The sequence below is a fragment of the Marmota flaviventris genome, chromosome 8, assembly GCF_047511675.1.
Source record: "Marmota flaviventris isolate mMarFla1 chromosome 8, mMarFla1.hap1, whole genome shotgun sequence".
Lineage (NCBI taxonomy): Eukaryota > Metazoa > Chordata > Mammalia > Rodentia > Sciuridae > Marmota > Marmota flaviventris.
Window position 1 is genome coordinate 65,423,097 of NC_092505.1, and position 18,575 is coordinate 65,441,671.

At 38.7% G+C, this 18,575-nt stretch overlaps 1 protein-coding gene across 2 annotated transcripts in view; it reads left to right on the top strand.

The window, feature by feature from the left end:
* The window catches only part of LOC114093369 (cell surface glycoprotein CD200 receptor 5-like), a 65,773-nt gene that overhangs the window by 38,651 nt on the left and 8,547 nt on the right, over nucleotides 1-18,575 (top strand). The window contains exons 4-8 of one of the 2 annotated variants that reach the window (XM_027936150.2): nucleotides 1,535-1,588; nucleotides 3,220-3,540; nucleotides 3,661-3,909; nucleotides 16,050-16,103; nucleotides 17,633-17,950. In XM_027936150.2, the coding sequence (XP_027791951.2) occupies nucleotides 1,535-1,588; nucleotides 3,220-3,540; nucleotides 3,661-3,909; nucleotides 16,050-16,103; nucleotides 17,633-17,950 (996 nt within the window). The remainder of the gene's footprint in view (nucleotides 1-1,534; nucleotides 1,589-3,219; nucleotides 3,541-3,660; nucleotides 3,910-16,049; nucleotides 16,104-17,632; nucleotides 17,951-18,575) is intronic. The other variant, XM_027936151.2, reaches the window with a different exon arrangement.

Here is an 18,575-nt window from a genome sequence, read left to right on the forward strand (position 1 = left end):
GTGTATCTCACTGTCATGTATATCCACAAGACTAATTTTAAAAACTATTAAAAACCGAATATGTATCCCCTTGTTGTTGAAAGTAGTCTAGAGAGGACAGTTATACCAAGTTGATTGATGGGATTATTGAGTTCAGTTATGGGTGTCCTTCCTGATTTTATGCCTGTTGGTTCTGTCCATTTTGATTTATTCTTAATATTATATCAGTTTTAGCCTCACACATTTTGACACTCCGTTGTTAGGTATATATGTGTTAAGAATTATTAAATCTTCTTGGAGAATTGATCACTTTACACTTACACAATGCCTGTCTTTAACTCTGATACTTTTCCTTGTTCTGAAATCTTTTCTGACCAAATTAATGTAACTATTCACATTTTCTTTTACTAGAATTATCATAGTAACCTTTTTCCTCCCTTGTACATTTAAACTATATTGATCCTTATATTTACGTGAATTTTGTATAGATATAATACAGTTGGGTCTTGCTTTTTGACCTATAGTGAAGAATTTCTCTCTTAATTGGTGTGTTTAGATCATTGATATTCAGACCTGATGTATTTGGATTACCAGCTGCTGTAGTTTCTACTGTTTTCCTTTTGTTGCCCTCTTTCCTTTTTTTCCCCCTCTGTCTGCCTTTTATGGTTTCAGTGGAGCATTTTTAATAATTCTGTTTTGTCTCCTTTCTTAGTATAACAAATATGTTTCTATTTTTACTTTTCATGGTTGCCCTAGAATTTGCAATATGCATTTATGACTAACCTGAATATACTTTCATAAAACAGTATTTTGCTTCATGGTTAATACAAGTACCACATAATAACAAAATAATTTGAATTTCCCATTCCTGCATCTTGTATTTTTTTATAACACAATAAAATAAGTTCTCAGTAATCACATTTGAGAGTGTATAGGACTACTTTGATGAGAAAAAAAATTCATCTCACCCAAGGGTCTTAGGAACCATGAAGTTAGAAAGTTGAAGGAGGTGAGGACTTCCAACTTTGTTCCTCCTTCTGACTTTGCATCACTGCCTCCCCTTTTAAATTAAAAAAAAAAAAAAACTTTGGGACAGAAGAGAGATAAATGAATTCTTCTCAATTCTGATCATAAATAAAAGGCTCTCCTTTTCCATCTAGGTGAGGTTCCCATTCCTGGACCATACAACTTTAGTTAGGTGGTGGCATATACAGTTAGATGCCCATACTGTACCAATCTCCCTAGCTGGAGAAGGAGTTGGGGGTAGAAGAAGGGAGACAGGGTTACCGTGTATAAAATGGATGACAAAATGAGGGGTCCTATAGTAGGAAATCATTTATTAATACCTTCCAAATATAATTTTCAAGTAATTGTCAAGTAACATACTTTATTACTAGATGGCATAATTTCTAATTTCTGTTTTGCAATGATTATATGATAGTGGTGGTTAACCAATTGTCTCTCATGTTGAATGATAATATGGAGAAATAATGGCTTCTAGTCTATTTGAGCACATAAAATTGATTTCATTTACTCTTCTTTAAATACTCTCTAGATTCAAGTAGTTCTTGCTTGGATGGACAGCAGACGGCATTACCCCCTAGGGAAGGTAATATGCTTCCTTATTGAGGGCCAGCACTGAGGGGATGAAGAGTGGAACTTTGTTAGAAACAGTGGCTGATGGCCTGGTTGCAGGCCAGCCCTATGACTAACTTTTCAATATGGTGATCTGAATGTTGTGGTTGGGTGTCCCAAATGACCCTACTACTACTTGCTCCCTAAACAAGGCACAGTCTTATTTGCTGCTACACCTCTGTCAAGCTAGAGTGGTGGGAAGAGTGTGGGTTTAACTTCCTGTCAGGACTGAGTTTAGGTTCCATCTCTTTCTTTATCTAGTTATGTGATGTTTGGTTGACCATGAAATGCAAGCACTTGTATACACAAAAGAGAGAGTGATACTAAAACAGGAAAGGACAGGTATTAATTGTAGATTTTAGTGAAAGAAACCTTCATTCACATAAAAGGTTTGCTCTACTATAACTGCTCTGCCTGTGTTAAAGTGATGACATTAATGACCTCACCTTTGTTAGAGGTGAGTTGTGGCAGGTGCATTGTTGAGTAATCGCCTCTCAGTAAACCATGCTCAGTCTTGGACAGCATATGCTGTTTTATGGGAAGTGTGAGATTCTATGTTTGATGATACTTGTAGGTCAGAGGGCTTTTTTAAATCAAAAAGATAGACACAAGGGGTCAACTGTTATATTTAATTCTGAGAATTGGATTGAACATACTGAAACAAAATACGTAAGCGCAGGTCATAATTCATCTATCTATGGGTATATGTTGGTCTAAACAAGAAGAAAGAAAAAATATCCAAAGTCTATGATAAATATCACACATTTGCAATAAAATCCTTTTTTATGAAAAATTTCCAAAGCAGAACAAATTTTGGGTTTTGTTTCTTAATTTACATAGCACATTTCTTTTTCACCTGAAGTGAATATATGTAGACATCTCTAGGCATTGTCATTTTTCTTTTTTATGTAATCACTAATCTGATGAAATAACAGATTATACTAAAATCTGTTGATTTCACTGAGTTTGTTATTCTCTAAAAATATAAAATGTTTCCAACTGATTCAACCTGAATTCCATCTGAGTTACTTTTAATGAAAGTATCATATACTTTCTAGATGCATGTTTATCTTAAATGTTACCATGAGGGACAGATATTCAATTTTGATGCTACGAGTTTTTTTTTTTGTTTGTTTGTTTTTGGCATTTATTGAATTTCAAGGGGAGACAACCACATAACTAATATTCTGTTTTCTTTTGTTCCCCAAGGAGCATATATTGTGTGACTAATCCAACATTGCTCACCACTAAAACATTAGATTTAGGACATTACTTGTCCTAAATTGTCATTTTATCTAGAACTCTTTTTTCTGTCAGTCTGTTTTCAGATATCAAAACTCTGATTTAATTCCAACATATTTATAATGCATTTTCTTTCCATGATAATGCATAATGCTGAATGAAATTGGTTAACATTTGGATTTGGTATAGTATATTATATATATTTTGGGAATGTTAATTTATTGTATAAGTCTAATATTTCTGGAATAAGATCAACAGGAAAGCAAGGTTCTAGCACAACTTTATGTAGTCTTCTGTAAATAAATTGAAAACACAAAGTTCTTTATCATGGCTTCTTTTCTCATTCTCCTTGTGTGTGTCCAGATAACACTTGGCTGGCTGTGCAGATGGGTACAAAGGCTGTGCTCTGTTGCCCTCATATTCCACCAACATCAGTGTTGATACTAACAACATGGAAAATACACCTCAGAGACAAGCCTTCGTGCACCATTTCCCTCAACAGAGAAACAAATGAGACCGGGAAAAACAACTGTACTGATGGGAGAATCTCCTGGGCCTCCAGACCTGACCAGAATCCTGAACTTCAGATCCATCCAGTGTCCATCTCACATGAAGGGGATTACACATGTCAGATGGGAACAACTGATGGAAATTTTGAACTTACATATCACCTCCAAGTGTTAGGTAAAGAATGTCATCTACTGTGATATTTTGGGTTACTGGATTTGTGACTGAAACAGATGTCTCTGTAATCCCATAACCGTATGTTGAGACTGAAGCATGATTTCCCTTCCATCTCTGCAGTGCCCCCTGAAGTGACCCTGTCTCCGGGGAAGAATAGAACTGTGGAGTGCAAAGCAATTGCAGGAAGGCCAGCTGCACAGATTTTTTGGGCCCCAGAGGGGGATTGTGTCACTGGGAAAGAATACCAGGACAATGGCACAGTGACGACCAGGAGTAGGTGCCATTATCCAGATGGCAATGTGTCCACCGTGACCTGCTTGGTCTCCCACCTGACTGGCAACAGGAGTCAATCCACAGATCTGCTTCCTGGTTAGTAATTCTTCTAGTTGTTAAAATTTGTTTGATTATTTCCCATTATTTTAAAAGAGTTATGTTAAGAAAGAAAATATGGTGAAATTTTATTCATAGTTGTTCTTTTCAGCTTCCATTTTATCACTCTTCTCTTCCTAAAGAGGTGTCTAGGAGAATTTGTTTTAAAAAGCCATATTTTAGAATGCAGTGTATTCTCCTTTTTGAAAATGTTTTTTTAGTGCATCATAGTTATACATAATAATCAGGTTCATTTTTACATAATCATACATGCATGAAATATAATTTTTAAATTTCATTCTCCAGTGCTTCCTCTTTGCCTCCCTTCCTCCCTTCTCCTGTTACTCTACCTCTATTGTTCTTCCTTCTTTTTATATGTTGTTTTTAAATTGGTGATTTAAAGGTGAAAGGTGAAATTCACTGGTATAGTCACATAAGTACACAGCATAATTTGATGGATTTCATTCCTCAGTTTCTCCCTTCTCTCCCCTTCAATCTCTGTCCTTTATTCCACTAATCCTCCCTCTATTTTCATGGAATCCTCTCAGTTACCCTAATTTTGCTCTAGCTTCCACTTTTGAGGAAAAGATTCAACTCTTGACTTTCTGAGTCTGGCCTGTTTCAGTTGGCATAATGTTCTCCAGTTCCATTCATTTACCAGCAAATGCCATAAACTCATTCTGCTTTTTGGCTGAGTAAAACTCTATGGTACATATGTACTGCATATTCTTTATTCATTCATCTGTTTAGAGTCACCTGGGTTGGTTCTAAACTTGGCTATTGTGAATTGCATCATCAATAGATGGGCAAAATAATTAAATAGACATTTCTCAAAAGAAGAAATACAAATGGCCAACAAGTATACAAAAAAAGTTCGACATCACTAACAATTAGGGAAATACAAATCAAAACTATATTGAGAGTTCATCTCACACCAGTTAGAATGGCAAGAAAGGGAAGTCAGAGCTATAATAATAATAAATGCTGGCAAGGATGTTATGGAAAATGTATACTCATGCATTGTTGGTGGTCCTGCAAACTAGTACATCCACTATGGAAAACAGTATCAATATTACTCAAAAGACTAGCAATAGAACCAGAATATGACCCAGCTATCCCACTCTTTGGTATTTATCCAAAAGAACTAAAATCAGCATAGTATATTGATATAGGCTCATCAATGTTTATTGCTTATTATTCTTTTAATGCTCCCTTCTATACTAGTATTGACTTGAATAGTGTATTTTTAAAAGCATATTCATGTTTTTTAAATATTCTTTTAAAAAATATTCTAATTAGATATACATGACAGTAGAATGTTTTGACACATATTTCTCATTCTTCTGGCTCTACATGGTACTGAGTCACTCCAGTAGTGTAATTATACGTGTATATAAGGTAATAATATCTGTCTCATTCTCCCATCCTTCCCATCCCTATAGCCCCATCTCTCCCTTCACACCCATCTATACAAACCAAAGTTTCTTAATTATTCTCTGTCTCACCCATGCAACTATAGATCATCATCCACTTATAAGAAAAAACATTCAGCTTTTAAATTTTGAGGATTGGTTTATTTCACTTAGCATGATATTCTTTAGTTTTACCCATTTACCTGCAAATGCTATAATTTCATCTTGTTTAAGGCTGAGTAATATTCCACATTGTGTGTGTGTGTGTGTGTGTGTGTGTATCTCACAGTTTCTTTATCCATTCATGTGCTGAGGACGTCTAGGTTGGTTCCACAGTTTAGCTATTGTGAATTGAACTGCTATCAACATTGATGTGGCTGTGTCACTGTAGTATGCTGATTTTAAGTCCTTTGGGTATAAACCAAGGAGTGGGACAGCTGGATCAAATGGTGGTTTTTTTCTAAGTTTTCTGAGGTATCTCAAACTGATTTCCATAGTGGTTGCACCAATTTGCAGTCTCACCAGCAAGTATGAGTGTACCTAGTGAGGACATCATCACCAACAATTATTATTGCTTGTATTCTTGATAATTGCCATTTTGACTGGAGTGAGATGAAATCTTAGTGTAGTTTTGATTTGCATTTCTCTAATTGCTAGAGATGTTGAACATTTTTTCATTTATTTATTTTTTTTTATTTTTTATTTTTTAATTTTTTATTGTGGGTTGTTCAAAACATTACAAATTTCTTGACATATCATATTCCACACTTTGATTCAAGTGGGTTATGAACTCCCACCTTCACCCCATACACAGATTGCAGAATCACATCAGTTACACATCCATTGATTTACAAATTGCCATACTAGTGTCTGTTGTGCTCCGCTGCCTTTCCCATCCTCCCCCCTCCCCCCTCCCCACCTCTCCCCTCCCCTCCCCTCCTCTCTCTCTACCTCCTCCACTGTATAACCCTGAGGGTCTCCTTCCATTACCATGCAATTTCTCTTCTCTCTCCCTTTCCCTACCACCTCTCATCCCTGTTAAATGTTAATCTTCTTCTCCTGCTCTTCATCCCTACACTGTTCTTAGTTACTCTCCTTATATCAAAGAAGACATTTGGCATTTGTTTTTTAGGGATTGGCTAGCTTCACTTAGCATAATCTGCTCTAATGCCATCCATTTCCCTGTAAATTCTATGATTTTGTCATTTTTTAATGCAGAGTAATACTCCATTGTGTATAAATGCCACATTTTTTTTATCCATTCGTCTATTGAAGGGCATCTAGGTTGGTTCCACAGTCTTGCTATTGTGAATTGTGCTGCTATGAACATCGATGTAGCAGTGTCCCTGTAGCATGCTCTTTTTAGGTCTTTAGGGAATAGACCAAGAAGGGGAATAGCTGGGTCAAATGGTAGCTCCATTCCCAGCTTTCCAAGAAATCTCCATACTGCTTTCCAAATTGGCTGCACCAATCTGCAGTCCCACCAGCAATGTACAAGTGTACCCTTTTCCCCACATCCTCGCCAGCACTTGTTGTTGTTTGACTTCCTAATGGCTGCCAATCTTACTGGAGTGAGATGGTATCTTAGGGTGGTTTTGATTTGCATTTCTCTGACAGCTAGAGATGTTGAGCATTTTTTCATGTAATTGTTGATTGATTGTATGTCCTCCTCTGAGAAGTGTCTGTTCAGGTCCTTGGCCCATTTGTTGATTGGGTTGTTTGTTCTCTTATTGTCTAATTTTTTGAGTTCTTTGTATACTCTGGATATTAGGGCTCTATCTGAAGTGTGAGGAGTAAAGATTTGTTCCCAGGGTGTAGGCTCCCTATTTACCTCTCTTATTGTTTCTTTTGCTGAGAAAAAACTTTTTAGTTTGAGTAAGTCCCATTTGTTGATTCTAGTTATTAACTTTTGTGCTATGGGTGTCCTATTGAGGAATTTGGAGCCCGACCCCACCGAATGTAGATCGTAGCCAACTTTTTCTTCTATCAGACGGCGCGTCTCTGATTTGATATCAAGCTCCTTGATCCATTTTGAATTCACTTTTGTGCATGGCGAGAGAAAGGGATTCAGTTTCATTTTGTTGCATATGGATTTCCAGTTTTCCCAGCACCATTTGTTGAAGATGCTATCCTTCCTCCATTGCATGCTTTTAGCCCCTTTATCAAATATAAGATAGTTGTAGTTTTGTGGATTGGTTTCTGTGTCCTCTATTCTATACCATTGGTCCGCCCGCCTGTTTTGGTACCAGTACCATGCTGTTTTTGTTACTATTGCTCTGTAGTATAGTTTGAAGTCTGGTATCGCTATACCGCCTGATTCACACTTCCTGCTTAGCATTGTTTTTGCTATTCTGGGTCTTTTATTTTTCCATATGAATTTCATGATTGCTTTCTCTATTTCTACAAGAAATGCCGTTGGGATTTTGATTGGCATTGCATTAAACCTATAGAGAACTTTTGGTAATATCGCCATTTTGATGATGTTACTTCTGCCTATCCATGAACAGGGTATATTTTTCCATCTTCTAAGATCTTCTTCTATTTCTCTCTTTAGGGTTCTGTAGTTCTCATTGTATAAGTCTTTCACCTCTTTTGTTAGGTTGATTCCCAAGTATTTTATTTTTTTTGAAGATATTTTGAATGGAGTGGTTGTCCTCATTTCCATTTCAGAGGATTTGTCGCTGATATACAGGAATGCCCTTGATTTATGCGTGTTGATTTTATATCCTGCCACTTTGCTGAATTCATTTATTAGCTCTAATAGTTTCTTTGTAGAGCCTTTTGGGTCTGCTAGGTATAGAATCATATCATCTGCAAATAGTGATAATTTAAGTTCTTCTTTTCCTATTTTTATGCCTTTAATTTCTTTCGTCTGTCTAATTGCTCTGGCCAGTGTTTCGAGAGCTATGTTGAACAGAAGTGGAGAGAGAGGGCATCCCTGTCTTGTTCCAGATTTTAGAGGGAATGCCTTCAGTTTTTCTCCATTCAGAATGATGCTAGCCTGAGGCTTAGCATAGATTGCTTTTACAATATTGAGGTATGTTCCTGTTATCCCTAGTTTTTCTAGAGTTTTGAACATAAAGGGATGCTGTACTTTGTCGAATGCTTTTTCCGCATCTATCGAGATGATCATATGGTTCTTATTTTTAAGTCTCTTGATGTGGTGAATAACATTTATTGATTTCCTTATATTGAACCAGCCTTGCATCCCAGGGATGAATCCTACTTGATCATGGTGTACAATTTTTTTGATATGTTTTTGTATCCAATTCGCCAGAATTTTATTGAGGATTTTTGCATCTAGGTTCATTAGAGATATTGGTCTGTAGTTTTCTTTCTTTGAAGTGTCTTTGTCTGGTTTAGGTATCAGGGTGATGTTGGCCTCATAGAATGAATTTGGAAGTTCTCCCTCCTTTTCTATTTCCTGAAGTAGCTTGAAAAGTATTGGTATTAGTTCTTCTTTAAAGGTTTTGTAAAATTCTGCTGTATACCCATCCGGACCTGGGCTTTTCTTAGTTGGTAGTCTTTTTATGGTTTCTTCTATTTCCTCAATTGATATTGGTCTGTTTAGGTTTTCTATATCCTCCTGACTCAATCTGGGCAGATCATATGACTTAAGAAATTTATCTATGCCTTCACTATCTTCTAATTTGTTGGAGTATAAGGATTCAAAATAGTTTTTGATTATCTTCTGTATTTCTGAAGTGTCTGTTGTGATATTGCCTTTTTCATCCCGTATGCTAGTAATTTGAGTTCTCTCTCTCTTCTTCTCTTCGCTAGCATGGCTAAGGGTCTGTCGATTTTGTTTATTTTTTCAAAGAACCAACTTTTAGTTTTGTCAATTTTTTCAATTGTTTCTTTTGTTTCGATTTCATTAATTTCAGCTCTGATTTCAATTATTTCTTGCCTTCTACTTCTTTTGCTGTTGTTTTGCTCTTCTTTTTCAAGGAATTTGGGATGAAGTATGAGATCATTTATTTGTTGTTTTTTTCTTTTTTTAAGGAATGAACTCCAAGCAATGAATTTTCCTCTTAGAACTGCTTTCAATGTGTCCCATAGATTCCGATATGTTGTCTCTGTGTTTTCATTTATCTCTAAGAATTTTTTAATTTCCTTCTTGATGTCTTCTATAACCCATTGATCATTCAGTAACCTATTGTTCATTCTCCAAGTGATGTATGCTTTTTCCTTCCTTCTTTTATCGTTGATTTTCAGTTTCATTCCATTATGATCAGATAAGATGCATGGTATTATCTCTACTCCTTTATATTGTCTAAGAGTTGCCCTGTGACATAATATATGATCTATTTTTGAGAAGGATCCATGTGCTGCTGAGAAAAAAGTGTAACTGCTTGATGTTGGGTGGTATACTCTATATATGTCAATTAGGTCTAGGTTGTTAATAGTGTTATTGAGTTCTATAGTTTCCTTATTCAACTTTTGTTTGGAAGATCTGTCCAGTGGCGAGAGAGGTGTGTTGAAGTCTCCCATGATTATGGTATGGTGGTCTATTAGACTCTTGAACTTGAGAAGAGTTTGTTTGACGAACATAGCTGCACCATTGTTTGGGGCATAAATATTTATGATTGTTATGTCTTGTTGGTGTATGTTTCCCTTAAGCAGTATGTAGTGTCCGTCTTTATCTCTTTTGATTAACTTTGGCTTGAAATCTATTTTATTTGATATGAGTATGGACACTCCTGCTTGTTTCCGAAGTCCATATGAGTGATATAATTTTTCCCAACCTTTCACCTTCAGCCTATGTATGTCTTTTCCTATCAAATGCGTCTCCTGTAGGCAGCATATTGTTGGGTCTTGTTTTGTGATCCATTCTACTAGCCTGTGTCTCTTAATTGGTGAGTTTAAGCCATTAACATTTAGGGTTATTATTGAGATATGGGTTGTTCTTCCAGCCATATTTGTTTATTTCTGTTACTAAACATGGTTTGTTTTCATCTTTGATTATTCCCCCCCCCTTTACTGTCCTACCTCCCACTGTTGGTTTTCATTGTTATTTTCCATTTCCTCTTCCTGTAATGCTTTGGTGAGGATGTTTTGAAGAGATGGTTTTCTAGCTGCGAATTCTTTAAACTTTTGTTTATCGTGGAAGGTTTTAATTTCATCCTCCATCCTGAAGCTTAATTTCGCTGGATACACAATTCTTGGTTGGAACCCATTTTCTTTCAGTGTTTGAAATATGTTATTCCAGGATCTTCTAGCTTTCAGAGTCTGTGTTGAAAGATCAGCTGTTATCCTGATTGGCTTACCCCTAAATGTAATCTGCTTCCTTTCTCTTGTAGCTTTTAAAATTCTCTCCTTATTCTGTATGTTGGGCATCTTCATTATAATGTGTCTAGGTGTGGATCTCTTATGATTTTGCACATTCGGCGTCCTGTAGGCTTCTAGGATTTGGGATTCTGTCTCATTCTTCAAGTCTGGGAAGTTTTCTTGTATTATTTCATTGAATAGACTTCTCATTCCTTTGGTTTGGAGCTCTGTACCTTCCTGTATCCCAATGACTCTTAAGTTTGGTCTCTTAATGTTATCCCATATTTCTTGGATGTTCTGCTCATGGTTTCTTAACAGTCTTGCTGAGCTGTCTATGTTCTTTTCCAGTTGAAATACTTTGTCTTCATTGTCTGATGTTCTATCTTCTAAGTGTTCTACTCTGCTGGTAGTATTCTCCATTGAGTTTTTAAGTTGGTTTATTGCTTCCTGCATTTCTAGGATTTCTGTTTGTTTGTTTTTTATAACCTCTATCTCCCTGTATAGTTGATCCTTTGCTTCCTGGATTTGTTTGCATAATTCGTTGTCGAAGTGATCTTTCATTGTCTGATTTTGCTGTTTAATGTCTTCCTTGATACTCCAGATCATCTGAAGCATGTATATCCTGAATTCTTTATCTGACATTGCATCTGCTGCAGCTGTTACCTCTTCTAAAGTTGCGTTGACCTGCATTGCTTGTGGTCCTTTCTTTCCTTGTCTTTTCATACTGCTTGCGTATCTTTCCTGCAGGTGCGGGCGGCGGCTCTGCTCTCTCCTTATTCCAATTGGGGTTTCGTGGCTACCACGCCGGCAGGTCACTGGGCCTGTTCTGGGAGCTGGCGGCGGCTCTGTTCTGCCCCTACTCCAATTGGGGTGACGAGTGTACCACGCCGGCAGGCCACCGGGCCTGATCCGCCGGTCGATTGCAGGTTTGCCTACCCTGCAGGCGCGGGCGGCGGCTCTACTCTGCCCCTACTCCAAATGGGGTGACGTGTCTGTCGTACCCGCAGGCCACTGGGCCTGTCCCTCTGGTCGGTCGCAGATCTGCCCACCTTTCGGGCACGGGTGGAGGCTCTGCTCTGCCCCTACTCCAATTGGGGTGTCGTGACTACCCCGCCTGCAGGACGCTGGGCCTGTTCCTGGCACGGGCGGCGACTCTGCTCTGCCACTACTCCAATTAGGGTGGTGTTTGTACCACGCCGGCAGGCTCCTGGGCCTGATCCGCCGGTCTGTTGTAGGTCTGCCTACCTTGGAGGCGCGGGCGGCGGATCTGCCCTGCCCCTCCTACCACGCCTGCGGACCCCTGGGCCTGATCTGCAGGTTGATCACTGGTCTGCTCACCCTGCGGGCACGGGTGGCGGTTCCGCTTCGCCCCCACTCCAATTGGGGTCACGTGACCACCACACCGGCAGGGCCTGATCCGGGCGTGGGAGAAGGATCTGCTCTGCCCCTACTCCAGTTGGGGTGACGTGTGTACCACACTGGCAGGCCACTGGGCCTGACCCGCCAGGCTGTCACAGGTCTGTTTACCTTGCAAGCGCGAACGGCGGCTCTGCCCTGCCCCTCCTACCACGCCCATGTACCACTGGGTCGCGGGTCTGGCCACCTTGCGGGTGCGGGTGGCGGCTCCGCTCCGCCCCCTCTCCAATTGGGGTCACGCGGTCACCACGCTGGCGAGCCGCTGGCCCTGCTCCGGGCGCTGGCGGCGGCCCGGCTCCTCCCCTCTGGCTCGACGACAAATTGATGAGACTCGGGTGACTGTGCCTCACCCCCCCTACCAGGAGACCAACTGCTTATGTCACCGCTGGTATTGATGAAGTTCTCTCCTCCGCCGCTTTCTGCAGACATCAGATCTCTGCCATGTTGGTATCCTATGCGAATGGCAGCATTTCGTTCCCCTTGCCGGGCAACCAAAGCACCGGGTGAGTCCTGACCGGCCCTCAGCAGGACCCGGACCGAGAAGCAGTTTCCGCGGGCTCCTAGCCCCAGGCCAGGGAAGTTCCGGGAGCCGGAACTCGGCCGCTCCGTGCTCAGTGTAAGCTCCTATAAGTGTAAGCTCCAAGAAGCAGTCCCCGCGGGCTCAGTTCCGGGAGCCGGAATTTGGCTGCTTAGTGCTTGTTGTATGCTCTGATAGGAGCAGGGTCCAAGAAGCAGCCTCCCCAGGCTCAGCAGCCCTGGGCCAGGGCGGTTCCGGGACGGTTCCGGGAGCCGGAACTCGGCCGCCCCGCGCTCGGTGTTCACTCCGATAAGATCAGGTTCTAAGAAGCACCCAGGCGCTGAACCCTAGCAATCTGTCTGCAAGCCGCAGGCGAATTGCAGCCTGAAATTACCTGTTCTATGGCTGAATGAGCTGCGGTCAGTCGAAAACAGGGGTGGTGACGTCAGTTTATCAACATGGTGGCTGCTGGCCTCCTCTGTGGTCTGACTGGTGTGGAGAACCGAGATGGACCGCTTCCTTCCCCCGTCTCGAACCCAGAATTCAGCCCTGAGTACGGTGCTTGCGCGGCTGGCCTCATTTATTTTTTGATCAATAGTATTTTTTTTTCTGTGAAGTTTCTGTTCAGTTCCTTAGTCCATTTATTGATTGGGTTGTTTTTTCGGTGTTACATTTTTTGACTTTTTTATATATCTTGGAGATTAGTGCTCTATCTGAGGTATGTGTGGTAAAGATTTTCTTCCATTCTGTAGGCTCTCTCATCATGTTATTAATTGTTTCCTCTGCTGAGAAGAAGCTTTTTAGTTTGAATCCATGCATTTATTTATTCTTAATTTTACTTCCTGCACTTTAGGGGTCTTGTTAAGGAAATCAGGTCCTAAACCAACATGATGAAGATTTGGGCTTACTTTTTCTTCTATTAGGCTCAAGATCTCTGTTCTAGTGTCTAAGTCTTTGATCTACTTTGAACTGATTTTTGTGCATGGTGAAAGATAGAGGTTTAATTTCATTTTGCTACATGTAGATTTCCAGTTTTCCCAGCACCATTTGTTGAAGAGACTATCTTTTCTCCAATGTATGTTTTTGGCACCTTTGTCTAGTATGAGACAACTGTATTTAGTGAGTTTGTCTCTGTGTCTTCTATTTTGTACCATAATATCAATACCATGTCATCTTGTTACTATAGCTTTATAGTATAGTTTAAGGTCTGGTATTGTGATGCCCCCTGCTTCACTCTTTTTGCTAAGGATTTCTTTGGCTATTCTGGGTCTCTTATTTTTCCAAATGAATTTCGTGATTGCTTTTTCTAGTTCTATGAAGAATGTCATGGGCATTTAATAGGAATTGCATTAAATCTGTGTAACAGTTTTGGCAGTATGGCCATTTTGACTATATTAATTGTGTCTGTGACATTTCATGTACTGTGCTGTCAATGGATTCTATTATTGTAGCATCTTTGTTTGGGGTACTTTCTTCCCTTATTATTCATGGTTTTAATTGAAAGATAAAGTATAATTTTAAAAAAATGCTTATGGTTTTAGTAAAAGGATAAAGTTATTCAAAAAAAGTTGCCTTCATGAACTTTAGTGTGGTAAAATTTCTCCTCTAGGCTCTTCCTGATAAAATTTCTTAAATGCTTTTATAATCACATCTGTAATTTGGTTTCTTGGTTCTCTGCTTCAATCCTACCTTCATTTCCTTTTATTTAAAAATTTAAATATTATTAACATCAATGTAACATACAGAATTAAAAGTCAAATTGTTCTATAAGTCAGTAACTGAAAGATACCAGCCCTACTAGTGCCTTTCCAACCCCACAACTGTGTCCTCATTCAAATCCCCAGAGGCAAGTACTTTGAAATCTTTAAGTGTTTCTTGTGGTAATTAACTCCATTTTCTTAAACCACATTCTCACAGTGCTGTTTCTTAGTGTGTTGAATTTAGACTTTATGTACTCACTTTCTCTTATGGTAGATGAAGATTTAACCTTATCTTACTCCCTTTCCTCATCTTTCATGTTATTAATATATCAGCACTTCATTAACTTAAGTGGCCAATGTTTGCATTAATTTGTTATTAAGTGCTGAATCAAGAAATAAAGTAATTCTTTCTCTTTTGAATAACTTCTTGTTTTTCCTGGACTTCATAATTGCTTTACTTTTTTGGGATTCCTTAATGATATATATACCTTTTGTTACTTATTATTGATCTCACTGACTGAACTAGAGAACACCTAGTAATATTTTTTTCCCTCTGAAGACAAACTTTCTTGAAGTTTTTTTTAATGCTCTGAGACTAATAAGTTTTGCTGGTCACTTGACTTTCTGCAAAGCTATGGGCCTGGACATTCTCCTTGCCTCAATCTTTTGCTTGATCCTATGTTTACTTAATCTGAGCTCCTTTTTTCTCCTGGATATTGGTTTGTTTTTCATCTTTTTTCCCCTCATACAATACTTTTATTAACCCTTTGGTAATCCTTGCTCTCAATAAATTTCAAATTGAGCACTAAAGAACCAATTCAAAGCTGTATTATCTGATGGTGGGATTTACAAACTAATAAGTTTTGATACATGAACAAGAATGTAAATGATTTTTGTCTTAAAAAAATTTGTTCTTCCTTACATTTCTGAAGGTCTTTTTCTCTGGGACTGTTCAGACTCTTTGGAGAATTACTCTTCAGTACTTTGCCCTGGAAGAATAAACCTGACCCTGGTGTTCTGGAAGGGAGAATGCTGTGTGTGTTCACACATTCCACTGTTCATAGCTCAGACTTTCCTTTAATATTGCTCTTTGGTTTGGCACTTCAGCTCCACCCTTCCTAATGTCTGGATCCTTGACTCAGGAATCTCTAGTTTTACTATGAAGGTGCTCAGGATTATTTTCATTATAAAAAATATTATAGCACCCAAGGGAACTATTGCATGTGGGTCTTGGAACTATGAAATTAGAATATTGAAGTAGATAAGGACTCTCACCTCTGTTCCTCCCTCTTATTCTGCATCATTTCCCCTCCATATTTTTTTTTATCTTCCAAAGTAGGAAAAATATGGTAAAAGGGTAGACAAATGAAGTCTTCTCAATTCTGTTTCTAAAATCCTTGAGAAAAGGCTCTGCTTTATCTGTCAGGGTGAGGGTCCCATCATTAGACCAAACAACTTTAATTAGGGAGTGGCATATGGAGAAAGGAGTTGAGTCAGATCAGTTCATGTGAGATGCCCACACTGGACCAATCCCTCTGGCTGGAGAAGGGAGACAGGGTTACCTTGTGTAAATGGTTGACAAGATTAGGTGTCTGAAAAATGTGAAACCTTTGATTAATACCTTCTGAATATAATTTTCAACGTATTAACATAGTTTTATTACTAGATGGCATAACTTCTAATTTGTGTTTTGCAATGGTTATATAATTTTCGTGATGGTTAACCAATTGTCTCTCACGTTGAAGGAGAATATGGAGAAATACTGGCTTCCCCTCCATTTGAGCATATCAAATCGATCTCATTTACTCTTCTCTAAATATTTTCTAGATTCAAGTAGTTCATGCTTGGATGGACAGCAGATGGCATTACCCCCTATGGAAGGTAATATGCTTCCTTATTGAGGGCCAGCACTGAGGGGATGGAGAGTGGAACTTTGTTAGAAACAGTGGCTGATGGGCAGCCTCTTGTCTGGCTTTAGAATATGGCAATCTGAGTGTTTTGGTATGAGGTGTCCCAAGTGACCCTACCACTACTTGCTCCCTGAACAAGGTACAGTCTTACTTTCTGTCAGGACTGTGTTCAAGTCCTATCTCTTTCTTCATCTAGTTACATGATCTTTAGTTGATCACAAAATGCAAAGGCTTGGGTACCCAGAAGAGAGAGTGATACTAAAACAGGAAAGGACAGATGTTGATTGATTGTAGATTTTAGTGTAAGAAGGTTTCATTTACTCAAAAGGTTTGCTCCACCATAGCCGCTCTGCCTGTGTTACAGTGATGACATCACTGACCTTACCTTTGTTACAGGTGAGTTGTGGCAGGTACATTGGTTGAGTAACCACCTCTCAGTAAACTATGCTCAGTCATGGACAGTTTATGCTGGTTTATGGGAAATGTGAGATTCTATATTAGAAGATGTTTATAGGTTACAGGTCTCAAGTTTTGCTTTAAAAGATGGACACAAGGGGACAATTTGTATATTTAATTTTGAGAACTGGATTGAACACGCTGCAGTAAAATATGTAAGCACACGTCATAATTCATTTATCTGTGGATATATGTTGCTCTATAACAAGAAGGAAGGGAAACTTCTCCAGATACTATGTTTGATAATATCACACATTTACAGTAAAAACTGGAAGTTTTTCATTTTTTTATACACCAAACTACTTTTTTACCATAAATAAATATTTTGAAGGTCTCTTTTCACTAGGCATTTTTCATTTTCATGGAATGGCTGAACCCGTGAAACTGCATATTATTTCAAAATATATTGGTTTTACTGACTTGTGATTTGTAAATAATAAAAAATTAAAAATTTCCATCACACTCAATCTAAATGCTATATTATTTAACTTTAGTAAAAGTGCCACATACTTCCCACATTTATGTTGTCTGGAATTGCACCCTTAGTAACAGGCATTTAGATTTGATGTTACTGATAGTTTTGTACTCATCAAACCTCGGGGGGTGATCACCGCCTGATAATTATTCTATTTTATTTTATCTCCCTAGGAGCATGAATTGTATGATAAAATCAGTATTGCTCACTGCCAAAATATTAGAATTAGAACATTGTCTTTGTCATTTAATTTAGAATTCTGTCTTCTTGTCTGTTTCTAGACATTGAAACTCCTGATTTAATTTCAACATATTTTATAATGCATAGTTTCCCTAATAATTCATACTGCAGGAGAAAAATTGTTAATGTCTGAATTTCCTTTAATACATTATGTATATTTTGTGAATGTTAATTTCTTATGTAAATCTAATATTTCTGGAGTAAGATCACCAGCAAAGCAATGTTGTACTAGGACTTCAGTAATGTGCGGTGGATAAATCACACACACAGGTCCTTTATCAAGGCTTCCTTTTCTCATTCTCCTTGTGTATGTATGCATGTGTGTCCAGTTACCACTTCATTGTCTGTGCAGATGGGTACCAAGGTGGTGCTCTATTGCCCTTGTATTCCATTGACAAGAGTACTGATAACAACATGGCGAATACGCTTCAGAAACAAGCCTTCATGCAAAATTGCTCACGACAGGGAAACAAATCAAACCATCGAAACCATCTGTGTTGACAGGAGAATAACCTGGGCCTCCAGACCTGACCAGAGTCCTCACCTTCAGATTTATGCAACAGCCATCACTCATGATGGATATTTTAGGTGTCAAATGGCAACATATCATGGGAATTTCCGTCGTGGATATCACCTCCAAGTCTTAGGTAAAGAATGTCATATATTGTTGGGCTGGGGATGTGGCTCAAGCTGTAGTGTACTCGCCTGGCATGCATGGGGCACTGGGTTCAATCCTCAGCACCACATAAAAATAAAATAAAGATGTTGTGTCCACCGAAAACTAAAAAATAAATATTAAAAAATAAAAAAGAAAGGAGTGTCATATGTTGTGAATATGATATTTCAGATCATCAGATTTGTGACTGAATTAAGTGTCTCTAAATTTCATATTTCTTATGTTAAGATTGAAGCATGATTTCCCTTACATCTCTTCAGTGTCCCCTGAAGTCCCTGCTTTCAGTGCAGAATAGAACTGGGGTGTTAAAGGCAGTTGCAGACAAGTCAGCTGCACAGACTATTTGGACACCAGAGGGGGATTTTATCACACAGACAATTCTATGACAGTGACACAGTGGCAGCCGGGAGTATGTGCCACTCTTCAGATAGACACGTATCTATTATGACCTGCTTAGTCTCCCATTTGACTGGCAATAGGAGTCTATCCATAGATCTGCTTCCTGGTTTGTGATTTTTCTAGTTTGTTTTGTGTTTAAGAACTTGATGCTCTTACTTCTTCACTCTAGCTCTTGCCTTCTACTCATGTCCAAGATT